At 41.1% G+C, this 19,975-nt stretch overlaps 1 protein-coding gene across 5 annotated transcripts in view; it reads right to left on the bottom strand.

Annotated features, from left to right (window-relative positions):
• Positions 1-19,044, bottom strand: part of UBN2 (ubinuclein 2) — an 87,482-nt gene extending 68,438 nt beyond the window's left edge. For 4 of the 5 annotated variants that reach the window (XM_060108553.1, XM_060108549.1, XM_060108552.1 and 1 more), the window contains exons 1-2: positions 18,349-19,044; positions 12,249-12,344 (exon numbers count right to left, since the gene is read on the bottom strand). In XM_060108553.1, the coding sequence (XP_059964536.1) occupies positions 12,249-12,344; positions 18,349-18,825 (573 nt within the window). In that variant the 5' untranslated portion in view covers positions 18,826-19,044. The remainder of the gene's footprint in view (positions 1-12,248; positions 12,345-18,348) is intronic. The other variant, XM_060108550.1, reaches the window with a different exon arrangement.
• Positions 19,045-19,975: the final 931 nt, after the last annotated feature.

Genomic DNA, 19,975 nt, shown 5'->3' with positions numbered 1-19,975 from the left:
GATTATCTGTAGAGAGGTAAAAGGGAACTTTCTGGGGTGATGAAATTTTTCTATATCATAATTGTGGTAGTGGGTACAGGACTATGTATATTTACCAAAATACACCAAATTATATACTTGAATGAACTATATTTATTTATACTTCAATAATGATGATTTTTAAAAACCCTTATTATTTCTACTTAACTCTCCCTCCCCGCAAACCTTTGTTCATATGATTATTCACATCGACAGCTTCCTCTCTATTCTAACTGCTGTTGCTTATAATCCTGGCCATTGTTTTTCACTTAAATGTAATGAATGCCTTAATTAGCTTCTCCTTCCTCATGTTGATCCTCAATTCATCCTGCCTAATATCATCTAATATTTCTGATTCCCTTGCTCAAAATGCTTCAGAAGCATCCTACCTATTACAAAATATATCCAAAACCCTTAATAAGGCAGTAATTAAATGCCTTCTATATGTTGGCTCAAACCACCTTTCCAACTTTTTTCTTAGGGTTTTCTGACTTCTCCCAAACACACTTGCTTATCTTTCCTCATGCTCCCTCCTTATTGGGAATAATCTCTTATTCCTCTCTGAATTCTCCCACCCTTTACTGCTCAGCCCAAGTTTTGGGGGTTTTAAAAAATTTATTTATTTATTATTATTATTTTTTTTTATGGCGGTGTTGGGTCTTCGTTGCTGCACACGGGCTTTCTCTAGTTGCGGCATGCGGGGGCTACTGTTCGATGTGGTGCGCGGGCTTCTCACTGCAGTGGCTTCTCTTGTTGGGAAGCACGGATTCTAGGTGGGTAGGCTTCAGCAGTTGTGGCACACGGGCTCAGTAGTTGTGGCTCATGGGCTCTAGAGCGCAGGCTCAGTAGTTGTGGCGCACGGGCTTAGTTGCTCAGTGGCTTGTGGGATCTTCGCAGACCAGGGCTTGAACCTGTGTCCCCTGCATTGGCAGGCAGATTCTTAAACACTGCACCACCAAGAAAGTCCCTCAGCCCAAGTTTTAAACCTTTTCTCCTAGATGTTTTCTACTCAAAATCACAATGATCTTTTTCTGCTCTCCTAACGTATTTTTTGTCTAGGCACAACTAGCTGCCTAAAAAAGATTTACCTAGGGAAAACTAAAAAACAAGTAGGTTCTGTTTTAATGGGCCCAACAAGACATATGCAGAAGTCCAAATAACTTATGCGTAAGTAGACAGATTTAGGAACATTTAAGTCTAGTCAAGGCTACCAGTAGTTAACCACAGGAAAAGATAGCAGTTATTAATAGTTCTGAGTCCATATCTAATATATGCAATAAAATGGTTAAATAAGTAAATGTGACTCTTGTCAATGACAGTAACCAAAATGGCTAATGCTTTTACTTAACTATAACAGTATTAATCAGACTAAAATGGCTCTCAAAATAGGATCTTAGAGGTATGAGCTTTCCCAAGCATCATATCAATTAAAGCATCATAATAATGATAAAGGTATAAATTATATATACTATGACAAATCTATGCAATATTAACAGCCATTTTAAAACAGTGTGGTAGAAGAATATTTAATAATATAGAAGGCAACAAAAGCAGTTTACCAAATGTTATGTATAGTTCAGGCTATTCACAGAAAAGGTAACACTGATGTTCACTAAGTATCTGAAAGTGTTCAACCTAACTGGTAGTCATGGAGACAACATTAAAATAACAAGATACTGCTTTTTCAACTATCATACAAATAGGAGGATCTCACTTAAGAAAAACACAACAATATACATCTATAGCTATATATTATATATATATATAATGCTCAGAGAATTGTAACACGTAGATAACCATGACCATTACCAGTGTGGAAGGGATAAAACTGGAGGCAGTGGTGAAGGAAGACTTTGGCTTAATATGTATATTTGAATTTGTTTTTAATAACTGGAATGTGTTCATGTAATACTCAAGTGATTAAAAAAGTGCAACAGGGCTTCCCTGGTGGCGCAGTGGTTGAGAGTCCGCCTGCCGATGCAGGGGACACGGGTTCGTGCCCCGGTCCGGGAAGATCCCAAATGCCGCGGAGCGGCTGGGCCCGTGAGCCATGGCCACTGAGCCTGCGCGTCCGGAGCCTGTGCTCCACAACGGGAGAGGCCACAACAGTGAGAGGCCCACGTACCGCAAAAAAAAAAAAAAAAGTGCAACAGAGGATATACGTAAGCTCATATGCATTTTTAAAAGCCCTAAAAGGGTACACATCAAACTATTAACAGTGGTTATGCCTGGAAGTGGGCATAGAGATGATTAGCTGATTTTTATTTTCCTCTCTTTGTTTATCTGTATTTATATATTCTTTTATAGTGAAAAAAAATCTTTGAAATATGTAAATGATTACATATACATAGATCTCTTGGGCAAGGAACTCAGTGATTATTTCTGAGAAGGGAGCTGATTAGCTGGGAGTCAGGGGTAGGAGGTAGATTTACTTTTCATTATATTATCTTCTGTATCTTTCAAATTTTTATTAAGTGCATGTACTACCCATTCAAGGACTTTTATTTTCTTAGGTCTGGACGATCAAATGTTCAATATCATTTACTGTTTGACTCCTTATATGGTTCTGCTTCCCAGGCCCACTGCAGGGAAAGAGTTTTGGATAAAGTATATGCGACACACCCATGCCCATGGTGGTTCTTTCTTAAGTCCCTCTCCACCAGCCAGGGTTACATTGTCTTTGCTCTACCAAATACTGGCTTTCTGCCAAAGCATTACTGTTGGCACATCCCAGTTCCCTCCTGCATCACAGAGGCCAACAGAGTACAGTTTTTCTGGCCTCGGTTTACTTTTCTTCACCTTCTGGCCTTACTGGAAAAACTCCAAGTCTCCGGCCTGCCTTCTGCCCTACCTTCCTTTTTCTATTCCCCAGCTTACAAGTCTCTAGTTCCCCAATTATGCTGAAATCCAGTGCTACGCAAATGATATAAAGTGGAGCCAAACTTTTGACAGTTGCCAAAAAGGCACAAACCAGTTAATCCACCAAAAAAAAAAATTTTTTTTTTTTTTTGGCCACACCATGCGGCTTGCAGGATCTCAGTTCCCCAAGCAGGGACTGAACCCGGGACCACAGCAGTGAAAGCCAGGAATCCTAACCATTAGGCAACCAGGGAACTCCTTTTTTTTTTTTTTTTAAATCCACAAATATTAAAATTCACCTAAAGGAACTCAAGACAGATTGGCAAAGGACTATATTATCATGTCTTCCCTACTGGGCCTAAGTTGAGCTGCTGTCTTTTTCAGCATCTGTGGCAAAAATACACTCTGCAGTAGCCTCCTCCAGTTGTTGATGTTACAGTTTACACAATAAATGCATCTTATAAAAATACAGATTTTATTTTCCAAATTTAAAAAACCCTTGAATTTTGCTACGTCTAAGATGAAGAAACCCCTTTAAATCTACTCCCCTAGGGCACTAGCTCACCCACTATGACTCAGAAAAAAACTAGCTTACTGAGTCATTAGTACCTGCTTTAACCTGATAATCAGTGTTTCAAGCCAATGAAGTCCGATTACACTGTAACACTAAAATGGAAAACAAACAACAAGTGTTCTTAGTGCAGGACCCCCTGTTGCCTTCAGGTAATAAGAAACCTAACTAATGACCAGCTTTCATTGATCACCTATGGAAGACAGAAGAATCACGACACTGCTAAGACTCTAGTCTGATAACTGAGAAGAAAATATCTGTTGGTCACAAAGCTTCCTATTTGTTCCAGCCCTGTCACAACCTTATCTTCTACCTTTCCTAATTTTCTTAACCTACCAATAGAAAAGGGTAGAGATTTAAGTCAGTGGAAAGACAGTCAAGAGCTGACTTAACAGCACAGAAATACTATACACAGATTTCTATAATCAACACTTATGGATACAGAACCTTCCTCCCAAATACCCTAAAACTGCTGATTCTCAACTGTTCCTAAGGGACTGAAAGAAGATGAAGAGAATTTATTTAGCTCAAAGAGGCCAAGGACTTAAAAGGGCATGTCATGGCAAGCCATTACAATTGATAATCGCACTAAAGAAACAATTATTTGAGTGGAGAAGTCTCCCTCGCCCTTTAAAAAATCACACCCCTCAGACTGCTTTGAAAGGTTACTATTTCACATTTTTATTGTATTTGTAGGACTACACTATTACTGGCCAACAGAACCTAAATACACTGGTATTTGTGCTTTGTAAGTAGAATTTATTTTGTGGTGGTATTAACAAGTTGGCCCAAACTGCTTTACCCAAAGCCCTACCAAGTTGACCCTTAGAGACCAGACCTAACATAATGCTCAAACAAAGAGAGGAAAACCAGCCCAGGAAGTTCCCAAGGAAGCTCTATTGCCTCAGCAAGTGTGGGTGATCATCTAATAACATGAATAACAGATAGAATTCTTAAAATTCCCAGATAGGGTGTATAAATGTTTTCTAACATCCACTTATATCAGTCTCATATTTGAGGACACTTTTCAAACAATTCATAATTATTTTAAGTATAAAAATATTTTTCCTTTCCACTCAGTTGAGTAGTATATATCATGAAGAAGCCAATTTCATTGGAAATTATACAGTTATTCCAAGATATTGCCATCCTTTAAAACATAACTGGACACAATCCAGTTTTAAAAACCATACCAAAAGAAAATCAAGACTTTTTATAAATATACTTTGTTTTTGATTAAAAACAGTGTTAACTCTATTTCATCAAATGCCTTATTTGTAAAACTGTTCAAAATGACTTTTTTTTTTTTTTTTTTTTTTTTTGCAGTACGCGGGCCTCTAACTATTGTGGCCTCTCCTGTTGCGGAGCACAGGCTCCGGATGCGCAGGCCCAGTGGCCATGGCTCACGGGCCCAGCCGCTCCGCGGCACGTGGGATCTTCCCGGACCGGGGCACGAACCCGTGTCCCCTGCATCGGCAGGCGGACTCTCAACCTCTGCGCCAACAGGGAAGCCCATCAAAATGACTTTTAAACCATCAAATCTACCCTTATCCTCCCTTTTATTATTTATTTTTTGGCTGGGTTGGGTCTTCGATGCTGCGTGCGGGCTTTCTCTAGTTGCGGCAAGTGGGGGCTACTCTTCGTTGTGGTGTGTGGACTTCTCATTGCGGTGGCTTCTCTTCTTGCAGAGCACGGGCTCTAGGCACACGAGCTTCAGTAATTGCGGCACACGGGCTCAGTAGTTGTGGCTTGCAGGCTCTTGAGCAGAGGCTCAGTAGTTGTGGTGCATGGGCTTAGCTGCTCCACAGCATGTGGGATCTTCCCGGACCAGGGATCAAACCCGTGTCCCCTGAATTCTTAACCACTGTGCCACCAGGGAAGTCCCTATCCTCTCTTTTAAAGTAAATATGAAGCTACTTAGGGCTCTGAGAGTCCAAAATTACAAAGAATTAAGCATCAAAGGTGGTACTATCAAAAGTGGTATTCAAAGTCTATGTGGTATAGTAAGCAGATATAAAGTCATAATGTGATTTTATAAATGCTAATAAATGCCTGGCAGAAATACATGTCTTCCTGTTTAGAGAGTCATTCGGATTCAAACAGTATTAACTGCGATGTATCAGGTACTGTGTTAAGCACTTTCATTTAGATTACTGAATTTATATCCAATTCTAGGATAGCATGATCTTTCAAGATGGCTGGGGTAACAGAGTGCGAAAAATCACTAAAAGAAATCTGCCAACCACCATAGGTTATCCTGTGCCCTAGAAGGCTTAGAGAACAAGTCTACACCCATCAAACCAAACCTCATTCCCTGATCTACAGTACACATGGCCTCGGAAAAACATACACAACCTAGAAACCATCTAAAAACTGAACTGGAAAGTAGGATATTTAGTCTCCACATTTGGAGCCTTAAAACTGGGAATGAGGACAGTCACAGGGGCCTCTTTAAACTGTATCCTGCTTCCTTCCTACAGGAACCAACAAGACAAATGTCAAATGTCCAAACTCGGACTTAGCTATTTATTAAGATTTATGTACAACAACCAATTTAATATACTCTAGGTAAAAGTAAGTGCTGAATACTTATACTGTTCTGTTCCCAAAAGAACGTTTAGCAATTGATGCTGAATACACAGTGTCACATTACCTGAAGAGTAACATAACAGGAAATATGACATAGACAATAAAAATAGGACAGAATGGGGGAAAAAACACAAGCCAACCATTCAATACAGGGTTCTATACTCTCCACAATTTCTGCTATCACCAAAGCTGTCTCAAGCCTTCTTCCACAAGCAACTGCTGCAGGATGAGGCACATCCTATACTCCACAAGGAGCCATCCCTTCTCCCTCAAGTGGCCACTTGCTCCCCCTCACTCAACTCCTCTCCAGCACAAGCAACAGCTAAATATACTAAAGACCACAAAAAGCCCATAAACTTGCCTCTCAGGCCTTCCAGCGAAACACGGAATTTATCACTAACATCACTCTTGGACGCAGCCACATCTCAATGCATCCTATTTTTTTTGTGAAAACTATACACGTAAGATTTATTTTATACTTTCCACCTCCTTGGTCATTGGACCTGTTAATACATTTGTCAATTTTCTGAGATCAAGTTGCATCCCATTTTTCTCCATATCTGGAAACCCCCAATTGAGTTTAACATGCTCCATTCTCTGAAACTTCATACAAACGCACGCTCCTCCACAATGGAAATGGCACACGTCCCCACATGCACCACCAACCACTCTGCTCGCAGAAGAGAAAGGGCAGAATGTAAAAGTAGATGAACTGATGAGTTAAATATATGAGGAAAAAAATAGTGAAGCAAGTACACAAAGGTCTCAAACAAAAGCCTGAGAGCCGAATCTGACCCATAGATGGACATTTGGTTTGGCCCAGTAGGTGTTTTAGTTAGAAGCCCACATTTAAAAGTAAGAGATAGGGCTTCCCTGGTGGCGCAGTGGTGGAGAGTCCGCCTGCCGGTGCAGGGGACATAGGTTCGTGCCCCGGTCCGGGAAGATCCCACATGCCGCGGAGCGGCTGGGCCCGTGAGCCATGGCCGCTGAGCCTGCGTGTCCGGAGCCTGTGCTCCGCAACGGGAGAGGCCACAACAGTGAGAGGCCCACGTACCGCAAAAAAAAAAAAAAAAAAAAAAAAAAAGTAAGAGATAATCAGATTTCCCTGGTGGTGCAGTCGTTAAGAATCCACCTGCCAATGCAGGGGACACGGATTCGAGCCCTGGTCTGGGAAGATCCCACATACCACAGAGCAACTAAGCCTGTGCGCCACAACTACTGAGCCTCTGCTCTAGAGTCCATGAGCCACAACTACTGAAGCCCGTGCGCCATGCTCCGCAACGAGAAGCCCGCGCACTGCAACGAAGAGTAGCCCCCACTCGTCGCAACTAGAGAAAGCCCGCGTGCAGCAACAAAGACCCGATGCAGCCAAAAATAAATAAATTAATTTATTTTTTTTAAAAAAGTAAGAGATAACAGAGTAAAATCCAGATTTCAGCCATCTTTTGAGAAATGGAAAGATCTGGCAACCCTAAGCCCAAATTCCTACAAAGTAACAAAGGCTGGAACTGAGCAGCAATGTCCCCTTTAGACAGAGCACGTGCTGTCCCGTTTGGAACAATCCCCCACCTTTATTGTCCATCTGGCTTGCTTCACTGATTAATCAGGGGAAACTGGGGACATCTGAATTTGCTACTCCTGAATTTCAGGCACTAAAGTAACTAAAGGACAGTAAACAATAGGTCAGTAAATATCTTCATTTGTTGCTTATCAGTGATCTTTTGTGAAAGCCTAGGATTAGACAAGGCATCTTCTCCCAGGTGACTTCTGGCTGCTGATTTTCTTTTTTTTTCTTTTTTTTGGCTGCGTTGGGTCTTCACTGCTGCGCACAGGCTTTCTCTAGTTGCGGCGAGCAGGGGCTACTCTTCACTGTGGTGCACGGGCTTCTCATTGCAGTGGCTTCTCCTGTTGTGGAGCATGGGCTCTAGGCGCATGGGCTTCAGTAGTTGGGGCACGCGGGCTTTGTTGCTCCACGGCATGTGGGATCTTCCCAGACCAGAGCTCGAACCCATGTCCCCTACACTGGCAGGTGGATTCCTAACCACTGCGCCACCACGGAAGTCCCGGCTGATGATTTTCTTAAAGGGCTCCAAATAATCTGTTGTAGTCTTTAAGAAGACCACAATATTTAAGAAGAATATGTAAAAAGTGACTGGAGGATGAAAAATAAAGGCCACTTGGTATAGAATGCCTGAACTAAAAGATCAAAATCAGTGGGGTCATCAATTAAAAGAGGTTAAAACCACATAGATGTTTACATAAAAAGAATTTATGACAGGTACAGAATAAGAGCAATTCTCTACAAGAATGATATGTTTTAATTTCTGTTTTATGCAATGAAGTAATTCACTGAATTGGTCTAGCCCTCGGGGTAATCAAGAGGCCAGATTAATATATCTGCCCGGGCTTCGCTGGTGGCACAGTGGTTAAGAATCCGCCTGCCAATGCAGGGGACACGGGTTTAAGTCCTGGTCCAGGAAGATCCCACATGCCGCAGAGCAACAAAGCCCGTGAGCCACAACTACTGAGCCTGCGTGCCACAACTACTGAAGCCCACATGCCTAAAGCCCACGCTCCACAACAAGAGAAGCCATGGCAACGAGAAGCCCCTGCACCGCAATAAAGACTAGCTCCCACTCACCACAACTAGAGAAAGCTCACGCGCAGCAACAAAGACCTAACGCAGCCAAAAGTAAATAAATTAATTTAAAAATATATATATACACACACACACACACACACACATATATCTGGCTGAGTGGAAGGGAGAGAAAAATATTAGGTGTTTTAATGTCTATTCTTTTGCAAAATTAATCAGTTACTTGCTACTTCCTTAAATAAATTATTTTTCAGAAAGGAAAAAAAGAATGATATGTTTAAGTGACTGAACAGCATTTCACATTTAGATAGCACTTTAAATATTTCAAACACTAATAATCTATTTTTCCTCTTATTTTGACAAAACCTTTGTACTATAAAGTTGACTAAGCAGACCTTATTTTCCCCTCACACGTACTAAAGCATAAAAAAAGCCAAGAGCCTTCACTAAGGTCACCTAGCTAGTTATGGCAAAGAGAGGATCAGAATCTAGCTGCATTAACTCATAATCCTGGCTCCTTCCACTACAATATATTGCTGCTGCCATGTCTCATCCATTGCTAGCCTACAAAGGGTAGAAAGGAGGTTGAAAGTATCCATTCAAGTCTCCAAAATTCCTTCCAATTTCAAGAATGGGACTTCTACTCACTTTCAGGTCCCCAAAGGAGAGTCATTCATTTCCATAGGCCACTGCTTGGCCCTGAATTTGTGTGTCATATTTATGTTTTGTCTTCCCAGTGATTTTGAAAAGTTTCTCCAGGAGGCGGCAAATACCATGTCTCTTTGTATGTCCAACAAAAATGCTCAAATATTTTATTATGTATATACAAAATTTAACAAATAACTCCACCTCTCGTTCCAAGAAACAAAGGGCTAGAAGTAACCTTAAGCAATTTTCAGAAATAATGACAAGGAAATCTAAGTTATATTATGAAGGAAAAAAAAGAAAGAAGAAAAGGTAGCTAGGGATACAAGTTTTATCTGTGTTTTATAAACCTCAAAGAACTAAGTCATTCTTTTGTCATCTGCAAAAAAAAGAAATCTAACTTTGGTGGGTTAGTATTTTGCAAATATCTAGAAGATTTTCTTTTACTTAAAATATAAATATATATATATAGTGTTTGTATAAATAAATATACAACATATATGTATAAATACACATATAGACATCTGCATATGATGTGCCTGAACACCAATAAAAATCTTTGTTGTTTTAAGAGTGATCTTTTGTGAAGCCTAGAGCCTAGAGCTGGCAAGATATCTTCTCCCTGGTCCCTTTTAGCCTGATGATTTTCTTAAAAGGTTCCAAATAATTTGTAATAATATGCATATTTAACATTCATGGATATAATATTCATGGCATGCTTTTAGGTTTATGCACATAAAGCCTTCATGAGGTAGGACATTTTAAATCTCTACTTAGAATGGAAATAAGAGAGTCAGTAGCCAAAATAAAAATCTAGAGAAGAAATACAGCCCATTAATTTGGATTATAACAAGAATAACATTTTATCCCTGCACAATGACAGTGCTTGGATATATCCCAGTTATTTGAAACAATTTCACACATCAACCAACTTCTTCAGAACACTGGTTTTTCTATGCCAAGAACTATCCAAGAGCTTCCCAGTAAGATTTAATGCTAACTGTAAGGTACATTGCTTACAGGATATGCTAGGAATTTTCCACTTGCAAAGGGCAATCTAATCCTTGGTGTTATAACCCATGGGGAAAAAAGGCACTCTAATATAGTGTTGGAGGGAGTAGAAACTGGTAATTTCTTAATACTGTATATACCACAACTATAAATGCATAAATCTTTTGACCTAAAAATTCCCCTTCTAGGAATCTGTTCTGAAGATAAACTTGAAAATGTGTGAAATGGCATGCTACTAAGTAATTTACTGCAGCACTATTAGAAGGGTAAATTTTTGGAAACAACTGAAATTATGTGGGGACTAGTTAAATAAACGGTGATATGTCCATACAATGGAATACCATGTAGCCTTAAAAATGAGAGAAAGAAAGCTCTCTTTGTCCTGATATGAAAAAAATCTCCAAGATATAGTAAATGAAAAAAGCAAAGAGCAGAACCATGTAATGCATTCTGTAACATGTGTAAAAAGGGGTGTGGGGTAGGGAGAGGAATAATGTATATAGAGAGATACACATAAAATATCTCTGGAAGGACACCCAAGAATATTACTTGCCTCTAGGAAGTGATATTAGGTGGGTGGACAGTAGAATAAAAGGAAGATTTTTCACTCTATATTTTTTTTCATTTTTGAATTTGAACCATGTAAATGTACTACCTGGTTAAAACATTAAATTTAACCAATGTACTAATCTGTATAAAAAGTATAGACAGTTATTTTAGGATTTATAATCTGAGAACACTGTATTATAATTAAGACTACAAATGTAACAACTTTGGCTCTTCCTTCCATGGAAACACCCATTAGTCCACCCCTAAAGATATTATACAGCCACAGAATACAGAGCCAGAAGGGGCTGTGAAAAACCTGAACATCTCAATTTACAGATAAGAAAACTACGGCCCAAAGAGGTTAAATAACCTCACCAATGGACACAACTAGTAGCTGGCAAAGTATGGCCTAGAACCTAACCCACATTTTAAAATATTCTCATGTATTTTCTCCATCCCCAAACTGTTTCTTCATTACCGCAAAGAGCCAACAAGTGTCCACCAAGACCGTAGCTGCATTTTGAAGATAACATGAATGACAGAGCTAGTGTGAGCTGATATTCTATCTCTGTGAGATACTTTTCAATGCTCACAGGGGAACCACAAAGGGTAAGGTCTTGCTTCTCCTGGGTCATGTTTTGGCAAAGAGACAAAGGGTAGTTAAAGCCATAAGATAAAAATGGGGAGGGGATGGGGGGATCTTCCAACAAAGTCAATTATACTAGAAAAATTGAGAATAACATTAAGCAACTTTACAATCAGGTAATTCAAATTTATTTTTATATTAAAACAAATGCCAATCTACTGTGGCAAAGAATATAAAATGCACATGAATTTTAAGGTAGACAAGATACTTATAAAGAAATTTCATGCTGCTTCTGATTGATCCTGAACCCAGTGGCCTAGAAGTATACACAGGTATTCTCTTAAACTCTTAAGAGGCAGGAAGGCTTGAGAACTACTACACCAAAGGAATTAAAATAGTGTTCTCAATGGCAGTGCAAAGAGCAAAGGATCAGAGCCGGACAGACCTGGATATGCAGCCTCATCCTTGCCACTGTGTGACCTTGGATCTGTTATTCAATCTTAAGCTCAGAGCCTGTTCCTTCACCTGTAAAATGTGGTCCATATTACTTACCTTGGAGTGTTGTTATAAGGATTGGAGATAATGATGATAAGCAAACTGCCTGAACTCTAGAAGGAGTACAATAAATGATAGCTGCTATTACAATCATCACAAACCTATCAGAATCTTTATAGGACCATCTAACCATTTATTGGGGTTCAATCTGTTAGAACAAGATAATGTGGGCAATGGATGCTATCAGCCCTCCCAAACTGTCACAGAAAAAAAAAAAATAGGCCAACAGGATAAAACTACCTATGTGAAAAGTTTATTATACTCACATATTTCATTTCAAACTTCTTGGCCAACATTTCCACTTCTTGCCTCTCTTGATGATCATCATTGAACGGGTCTTCCATGTAAACGGGCTTCTTCTGCTTCAAAGTGAATGGTAAAAGAAATAGAAGTATTAGTATTACTTCAACCAGAGTTGAATATATCTAAATTTAAAAAATGAGTCAATTTTTCCAAATATTAACAAATAAGTTAGAAGCATTAAAAAGTAAATAAAAAGGGACTTCCCTAGTGGCACAGTGGTTAAGAATCCACCTGCCAATGCAGGCGACATGGGTTCGAGCCCTGGTCCGGGAAGATTCCATATGCTACGGAGCAACTAAGCCCGTGTGCCACAACTACTGAGCCTGTGCTCTAGAGCCCGCAAGCCACAACTACTGAGCCTGCGTGCCACAACTACTGAAGCCCCCATGGCTAGATCACATGCTCTGCAACGAGAAGCCACTGCAATGAGAAGCCCACGCACCGCAACAAAGAGCAGCCCCGCTTGCTGCAACTAGAGAAAGCCCGCGTGCAGCAACGAAGACCCAACACAGCCAAAAATACATAAATAAATTCAAAAAAAATTTTTTTAATAAAAAAGTCACTAAAAAGGAAACTAATATAACACTGTAAATCAACTACACTTCATTTAAAAAATTAAAATTTTTTAAAATTAGAAAACAAAAAATTCAAAAGTTAAAAAAAAGGAACTAGAATGAAATGTTGGTTTATAGCAAAAATATTTGCAGTTTTAATGAACTCTAACACATTCTAAAGTTTTTTGGTGGTTAAGAACACAACAATTCAAACTGTCTTCACCCACAAAATGATCTATGGTTACTCCATCCAAAATAAAAAGGCCAAAGAAACCCAAGAAAATTAGGCAAACATGAAAATCCCACCTATAACTCTAGTTTGAGATCTTCCCAACAAAGATTAACCACTTTGGTCAGACAATGCTTCTAAAAGGTTATTGGAATCTAGGTTATTACAATCAACATTTAATCATCTGCCCTGAGTTAGCACTGGAGTATCTGTAGCTGCTACAGCTTTTTGCTGAGGCCTAGCATTGACCACCTCTGTACCACCTACATCCTGTCAATGAATATCCATTCAGAAAATACATACAACTTGTAAACAAAGCACAAAAGTTCAATAGCTACAAACAGATTATATTATCATAGCTTCTTTCTAGCAAAGAGAGTGAAAATCTACTATAATGCATGGTTTAAAACACACACACAAGGGCTCCCCTGGTGGCAAAGTGGTTAAGAATCCACCTGCCAATGGAGGGGACATGGGCTCAAGCCCTGGTCCGGGAAGATCCCACGTGCTGTGGAGCAACTAAGCCCGTGCACCACAACTCCTGAGCCTGCACTCTAGAGCCCGCAAGCCACAACTACTGAGCCTGTGTGCCACAACTACTGAAGCCTGTGTGCCACAACTACTGAAGCCCGTGCACCTAGAGCCCGTGCTCCACAACAAGAGAAGCCACCGCAATGAGAAGCCCACGCACCGCAATGAAGAGCAGCCCCTGCTCACCGCAACTAGAGAAAGACCACGCACTGCAATGAAGACCTAACGCAGTCAAAAATAAATAAATAAAATAAATACATTTATAAAAAATAAACTTAGGGCTTCCCTGGTGGCGCAGTGGTTGAGAATCTGCCTGCTAATGCAGGGGACACAGGTTCGAGCCCTGGTCTGGGAAGATCCCACATGCCGCGGACCAACTAGGCCTGTGAGCCACAACTACTGAGCCTGCGCGTCTGGAGCCTGTGCTCCGCAACGAGAGGCCACGACAGTGAGAGGCCCGCGCACCACGATGAAGAGTGGCCCCCGCTTGCCACAACTAGAGAAAGCCCTTGCACAGAAACGAAGACCCAACACAGCCAAAAATAAAAATAAATAAATTTTAAAAGAAGGCTCAACATTAAAAAATATATATATATATATATATAAAAATTTAAACACACACACACACACACACACACACACACACACAGAGCTAGGATCCCACATTTACCATCTATTGACCAAAACAAACAAAAAGATACATCACATCCTTTACTATTTTCACAGACACATTTCATAGATATACATATATACACACACATATTATTTCAATATACAAAAAACCCAAAACAAGGAGCTACATGTGGATAAAAATGCTATTTTTATCTAATTATGAACTAAGAAGTTCATTTTAAAAAAAGGCTAGATGCTATTACTGATGTAGCACCTTCAAGCAGTAATTAAAAATGAAAATATATCACAGCTGAAATATTAGATACAGATTTGCCCTGAAGGGCAAGAAAAAATGCAGAAGGGATGAAGATTTGCACAGTTTGAAACTGAGATACATGATCCTGGCTATTAAGGCTGAGACATGATTAATCTAAAAATATGACAGAAAAATATGGACATAATGAATACAAAACAATTCATCATACCTAGGGCATTAGAATTAAAGGATACATCTTAAAGCTTAAAGGAATTTTTGAATCAATTTTTAAAATTATCTATTATAGTAAGTAATATATTTATAGAATCCTTTATCCCAATAGGAGTTACCAATGGAAAATATAAATATGACCTGAAAGGAAACAAACTAGCAGAAATAGACTGGTGATGAAATAAGAAGTATGAGGCATATTCAGGGCATAGCCTTAACTTGAGATTAAAGTTAAGCAGAGTAAACAACCACCATGACTTGCTTGCCATTATAAACAGTCTCCTTCATGTCACTATGAAGTCCAAACACTAGGTCTTACTACTGGACTGACCCATTTTATATGTGCAAATATAAATACATGAATATATATTTTTAACAAGAATCACCTTATACACCATTCTGAACTATTTTATGTAGACTTTATATAGGCAGCAAAAGTAAATCTCTTATTTACCCTTGCTAGTCTATAAAAATAAACTTAAGAAAACTGAGTCACCTTTCTTTCACAGTTAAGAAATAACGCCTATCCACAATCAAGGCTCTAAGTAAGCTTTACGTTTTTCAGGTGAAAAGACCTGACAATTAGTAAATACCAAAATTACCAACCACCCACAGGCAAAAGTGACCCAATGATTCTGTCTCTTGATGTTAACTCATTAACATCATTTTCAGGAGAGCTTTCATATATGTTATCCAAAACATGCAGTATGACAAGCAATGGAATATCATAGAATTCTCTGGTAACAACATAATCACATTAACACTATAATCATTTATTTTCTTTTTATACTGAATGTTCAATTAATCATGTTTATAGGAAGATTTTTCTGGTTAAGTGATTTTCTGGTTTACTAAGAGTTAAACAAGAATTTCTTGTGTATCAATTCCCCTTAGCCAGAAATGGTGAACAAATTAATCTTTCAGGATAGAGATGACTGCAATGTCTCAGCCTCAATCAAGGATCAATACTCTACAGATAACAAGGTTAAGGGTTTAGCTAACCTGTGTCCTGACAACCTAGACGAGGTTTTGTTTTCCATATCTTGCCAACACACGCTCATTTAATCGTGTTTTTCCATATTAATAAGAAGTAAGTTTAGAAAAATTTCTAACTGCATTCAGTTAATTGGGGTTTTACTGTTCATTTCGTATTTACAAAGGGGGATGATTTAAATTCACCCTAGTACAGATGGTATTCACATGTAACAGATTTTTTTATACTTACACCTATCAAGTAAAATCTTATTGGGTGATAGATGGCTATTTCAAAATTTTAGAAACTTTTCTTCTTTTAATTTTACAAGATCTCTTTTCCTCCCCTTTCTAGTCTTACCCTGCTACATAGTATGTCGTTCAATTACAATAACTTAAAACTATTTTGAAAATATTACATCACTAAAAATAAACTGGACTCCTCCTGAGGGCAAATTTGGGAATCATCACTTTGCAGGTCAATTCTATTGCTTACATTTTGCTTTTTGATGGTTTCTCTTCCTAGGATTTCCTTTCATGGAAATGTGACAACTTCATTTAGAAACGTGTTTTCTACACTTTCTTATGCAATAAATATGTTCACTGGGAGTAGTCATAGGAAAATCTGGCAAATCTTTGTTGCAAAGGTACACTGTATAAGCAATGGATTTTTTGGTTCAGTGGCATATGACAAATGACATATGGCTGAATGTACAAGAAATCTGGACTAAAATACCCCAAATTGATAGTGTAAACAGAAAAATTAAACTGAATTATTCACCTTTCTCCTATTCCATGAAACTATTAATTCTGACATTATCAAGTTAGTACGATAGGGTATCAAAATTAACTTTATACTTATAATTAAAGGATACATATTATTAGTTTATCATAGCATCAATATTACAGCATAAAGAAGGTCATAACAGAGGTCTTTGTATATCTACTATAACTCTCATTTCAGTTCATTTCGGCAGGACTTTCTAAATTTAAATTATATGAGTTAATTGTAAGAATTCTGTTTTACTAAGAATTGGTACTAGCATGGAAAAAAGTATTAATAAGATTACATATGAGCACTTTGTACACCAGCCTCCTTATTTGCAAAATGTGGGATAAATGTGTCTGTCTCATGGAGCTCTGCTGGACTAAATTCCACAAGCCATGTACCACACTTAGAACTGTGTCTAGCACATTGTAAGAAATCAGTAAATGTTAGCCATTACTATATATTTTTCCCAAATATAATCACCTGTAACTTATGAAGTAGATTAGGAAGTAAAACTGCAAGTTTACATAGATTAGAAGAGCAAACAGTACAATTTTTTTTGAAAAATGCTCCAATCCAGTATTTGCAAAACTCTTTGTGGGAAAAAAATGGCATCACTTTATAAACGACAGGGGCACTAAAGTGACTCTAAAGCACAAAATGTTATGTGGAAATGACCAAAATGATCTCTATCCTTAACAATTCATTTTGGTTTGACCACACAGCAGTATTTGTAAATAATGATCAAAAGATTTGTTGGCCTTACAATAAACAAAATCTAGTGACGTTGTTTAGTATGATATTTTTAAACTAAGTTATTCATTTCAACTATAAAGATAATTGAGGATGAAAATAAAACAAGTGACTTCTGGAGTCCATTAGACCTGTGCTAAAGCAAAACCTAATAAAGAGCATAGTCTCTAAACAACAGAGGAAACTGTTCTCTTATTATTGTTACTCTACCATTTCCCTTTCTAGTTTACTTCTGAACATCACCAACCAACAATAAAAATTACCTACCAACGAACCTCTCTCCTATCTCCATTGTTCACCAGTTCCACCAAAGGCATACCTATATATTTTCAATAAAGTTTTTAGAAATTCAAAGCTAAGTTTTTTTTTCATCACTCTCCAAAAATTACAATGGCCAAGTGCAATATCCTCCAAGTAGGACCAATAAACTAACGATATGTACTCAAATAAGGATATGATGGTAGGCACCAAATACAACAAGAGACACCCTCCCATTCAATTATTGTATGAACACTAGAGAAAACAAAGCTAAAAAGGTTTACCAGTATCAACATGAGAGAGAAAAATAAGGAACCAGATAACTAACCCACGTAACCTCCATTCCTAAAGTGGAATCCTTACTCTGAAAATGTTTAGATTACTTTTAAATCCCCTTTCAATTAAGATAAATACTCCACGCTCAGAAGCACATCTCAGCGTCCAGCACAACAGCGATGAAGGTAAGGATGATACTGGAGAGGTTACACAATCTCTCTGCTTCAGACTGGGGGGCGTGTCCCCCAACTGGAGCTCCGCAAGCAAAACCTAACAACGCAACGTGCAGGGCCCCCAGATTTTTTGTGGGAAGCCGAGAGGAAACCTGAGGTTTCGAAAGGTGAGGAGGGAAGCCGGCTTGGAACAGCGTTTGGAGCGGGCGTACGATGGCGGGGTGGGGGGGGTGGTTGGTGGAGCCGGGTGGGAGCCTCGGCCAACACTGGGGACCAGAGGAAAGCAGCACCAACCGCCCGTCCACCCGCTCGGCCCCTGCCCCCTCCAGCCACCCTCTGGGGCGACCCGAGACACGCAGGGTGGGCTTCGGAAGGGGCAAACCACTGGGGGAGGCGGACGGGTCCTGAGGCTCCCGGGGTCTGGGGGATGAGGGAGGGATCTTCTGTACCCGTTGTTCTCCGCACAGCAACAGCTCCGGGTAGCTAAACTCCACGCAGCTCTCGTCGGTGGGATCCTTGAGCACCAGTTCCAGGCGCACTGTCTCCTTTGGCGGCCTCTGCTGCGGCTCGGCCCGGGAAGCCGACTCCCGCGGCGGAGGCGGCTGCAAGTGCAACTGCGGGAGCGGCGGCGGCGGCGGCGGCGGCTCGGGCCTAGGGGGCTCGCGCTGCAGCGACATGGTCGGCTCGGCGCGGCTGACCTCGCGCTGGGGTAGCTGCTTCTCCCGCGGCGGGGGCTGCGCGTCCGACCGGGGGGCAACCTCCCGCGGGGCCGACTGCTCCGCCCGGGCCGGCTCCCGGTACGGCTGCGGCTCCAGTCGGGGGGGCTCGCGAGGGTAGTCGGGCTCACGTTCGGCCCCCGGGAACTCGGCCTCGCGCCGCCTCACCGGTGACAGGCTAATAAACGCTACTCTGCGTGGCTCCGCCATCCCCACTGTTCTGGCCCTCTGCCTTCGCTCGAGCCGGCGCTCGGTTCTACGCCGAGTTGTTTGCCTGCCTGCCCTTCCTTTTGCTCTCCGTCGCTTTTCTTCCCTCCACCACCCTCAGCCGTCGCTGCCGACGCCACCGTGAGTGCGGACTGTGCCCCCTTCCCCGCCACTATGTTCTGATGGGCTCCACCGCCATCGCCAGGATCGTTGCGGCCGCCATGTTGGATCCCCCACATAAATAGAAGCAGGCCGCTGAGCGGGCGCATGCGCAGACAGGAGACGCTCACATCCACCGTCGTGGCTGTGGCTCAGTTTTCCTCTTTTCCTCCCAACAGCCTGGAGTCCAGACAGGTCAGCGGAAGTGACGTCATGGCAAGACCGGTTTCCTTGGAAACAGAGACGCCGTCTGCGCCCTTCCTAAAGGGGAGGGGTCTGGGGTTTCCGGAGAAGCTTCCTATTCGCACCTGGAAACCAGGGGCGCGTTTGGGGCTCGCCCAAAGGCGAGCGTCGAGATGTGCCTGGGACGGATCTGGCTATGGCGCCGGTCGCCTCCCGCTCTCGCTTTCAGAGAGTTGGGGTTGTCAGCTGGTTAGTCAAGGCGGATGCGGGGAAAGGGTAGAGGGACGCAGAGACCAGCCTCGGTGTATGCCCGGCCAGCACCCCCGCAGCCCGAAGTATCGGGGGAAGAAAGGAAATGGCTAACTCCAGCCGGGCTCGCCCTGCGGCTTCCCTGCGCAAAGCGCGACGTTGACTCCCACAGGCCTCCCTTTCCTAAACCGACTCCTGTTTTTCTCTCCCGGCTGTACGGGGGATTGTGTGACACGGTCGTAAAATGCTCAGTAACGTTTTGCAGTTGGGAAATTGAACACGCAAATGAACATGGGCTCGTTCATAAAGTCTAAACTGTTTAAATTAATTTTTTTATTTATTTTTTTTATTTTATTATTTTTTTTTTTTTTGCTGTACGCGGGCCTCTCACTGCTGTGGCCTCTCCCGTTGCGGAGCACAGGCTCCGGACACACAGGCTCCGCGGCCATGGCTCGCGGGCCCAGCCGCTCCGCGGCATGTGGGTTCCTCCGGGATCGGGGCACGAACCCGTGTCCCCTGCATCGGCAGGCGGACTCTCAACCACTGCGCCACCAGGGAGGCC

Source organism: Mesoplodon densirostris, chromosome 9 (genome assembly GCF_025265405.1).
Source record: "Mesoplodon densirostris isolate mMesDen1 chromosome 9, mMesDen1 primary haplotype, whole genome shotgun sequence".
NCBI classification, from domain to species: Eukaryota; Metazoa; Chordata; class Mammalia; order Artiodactyla; family Ziphiidae; genus Mesoplodon; species Mesoplodon densirostris.
The sequence above is the reverse complement of the archived record's forward strand: the minus strand, read 5'-3'. Positions and strand labels throughout refer to the sequence as shown.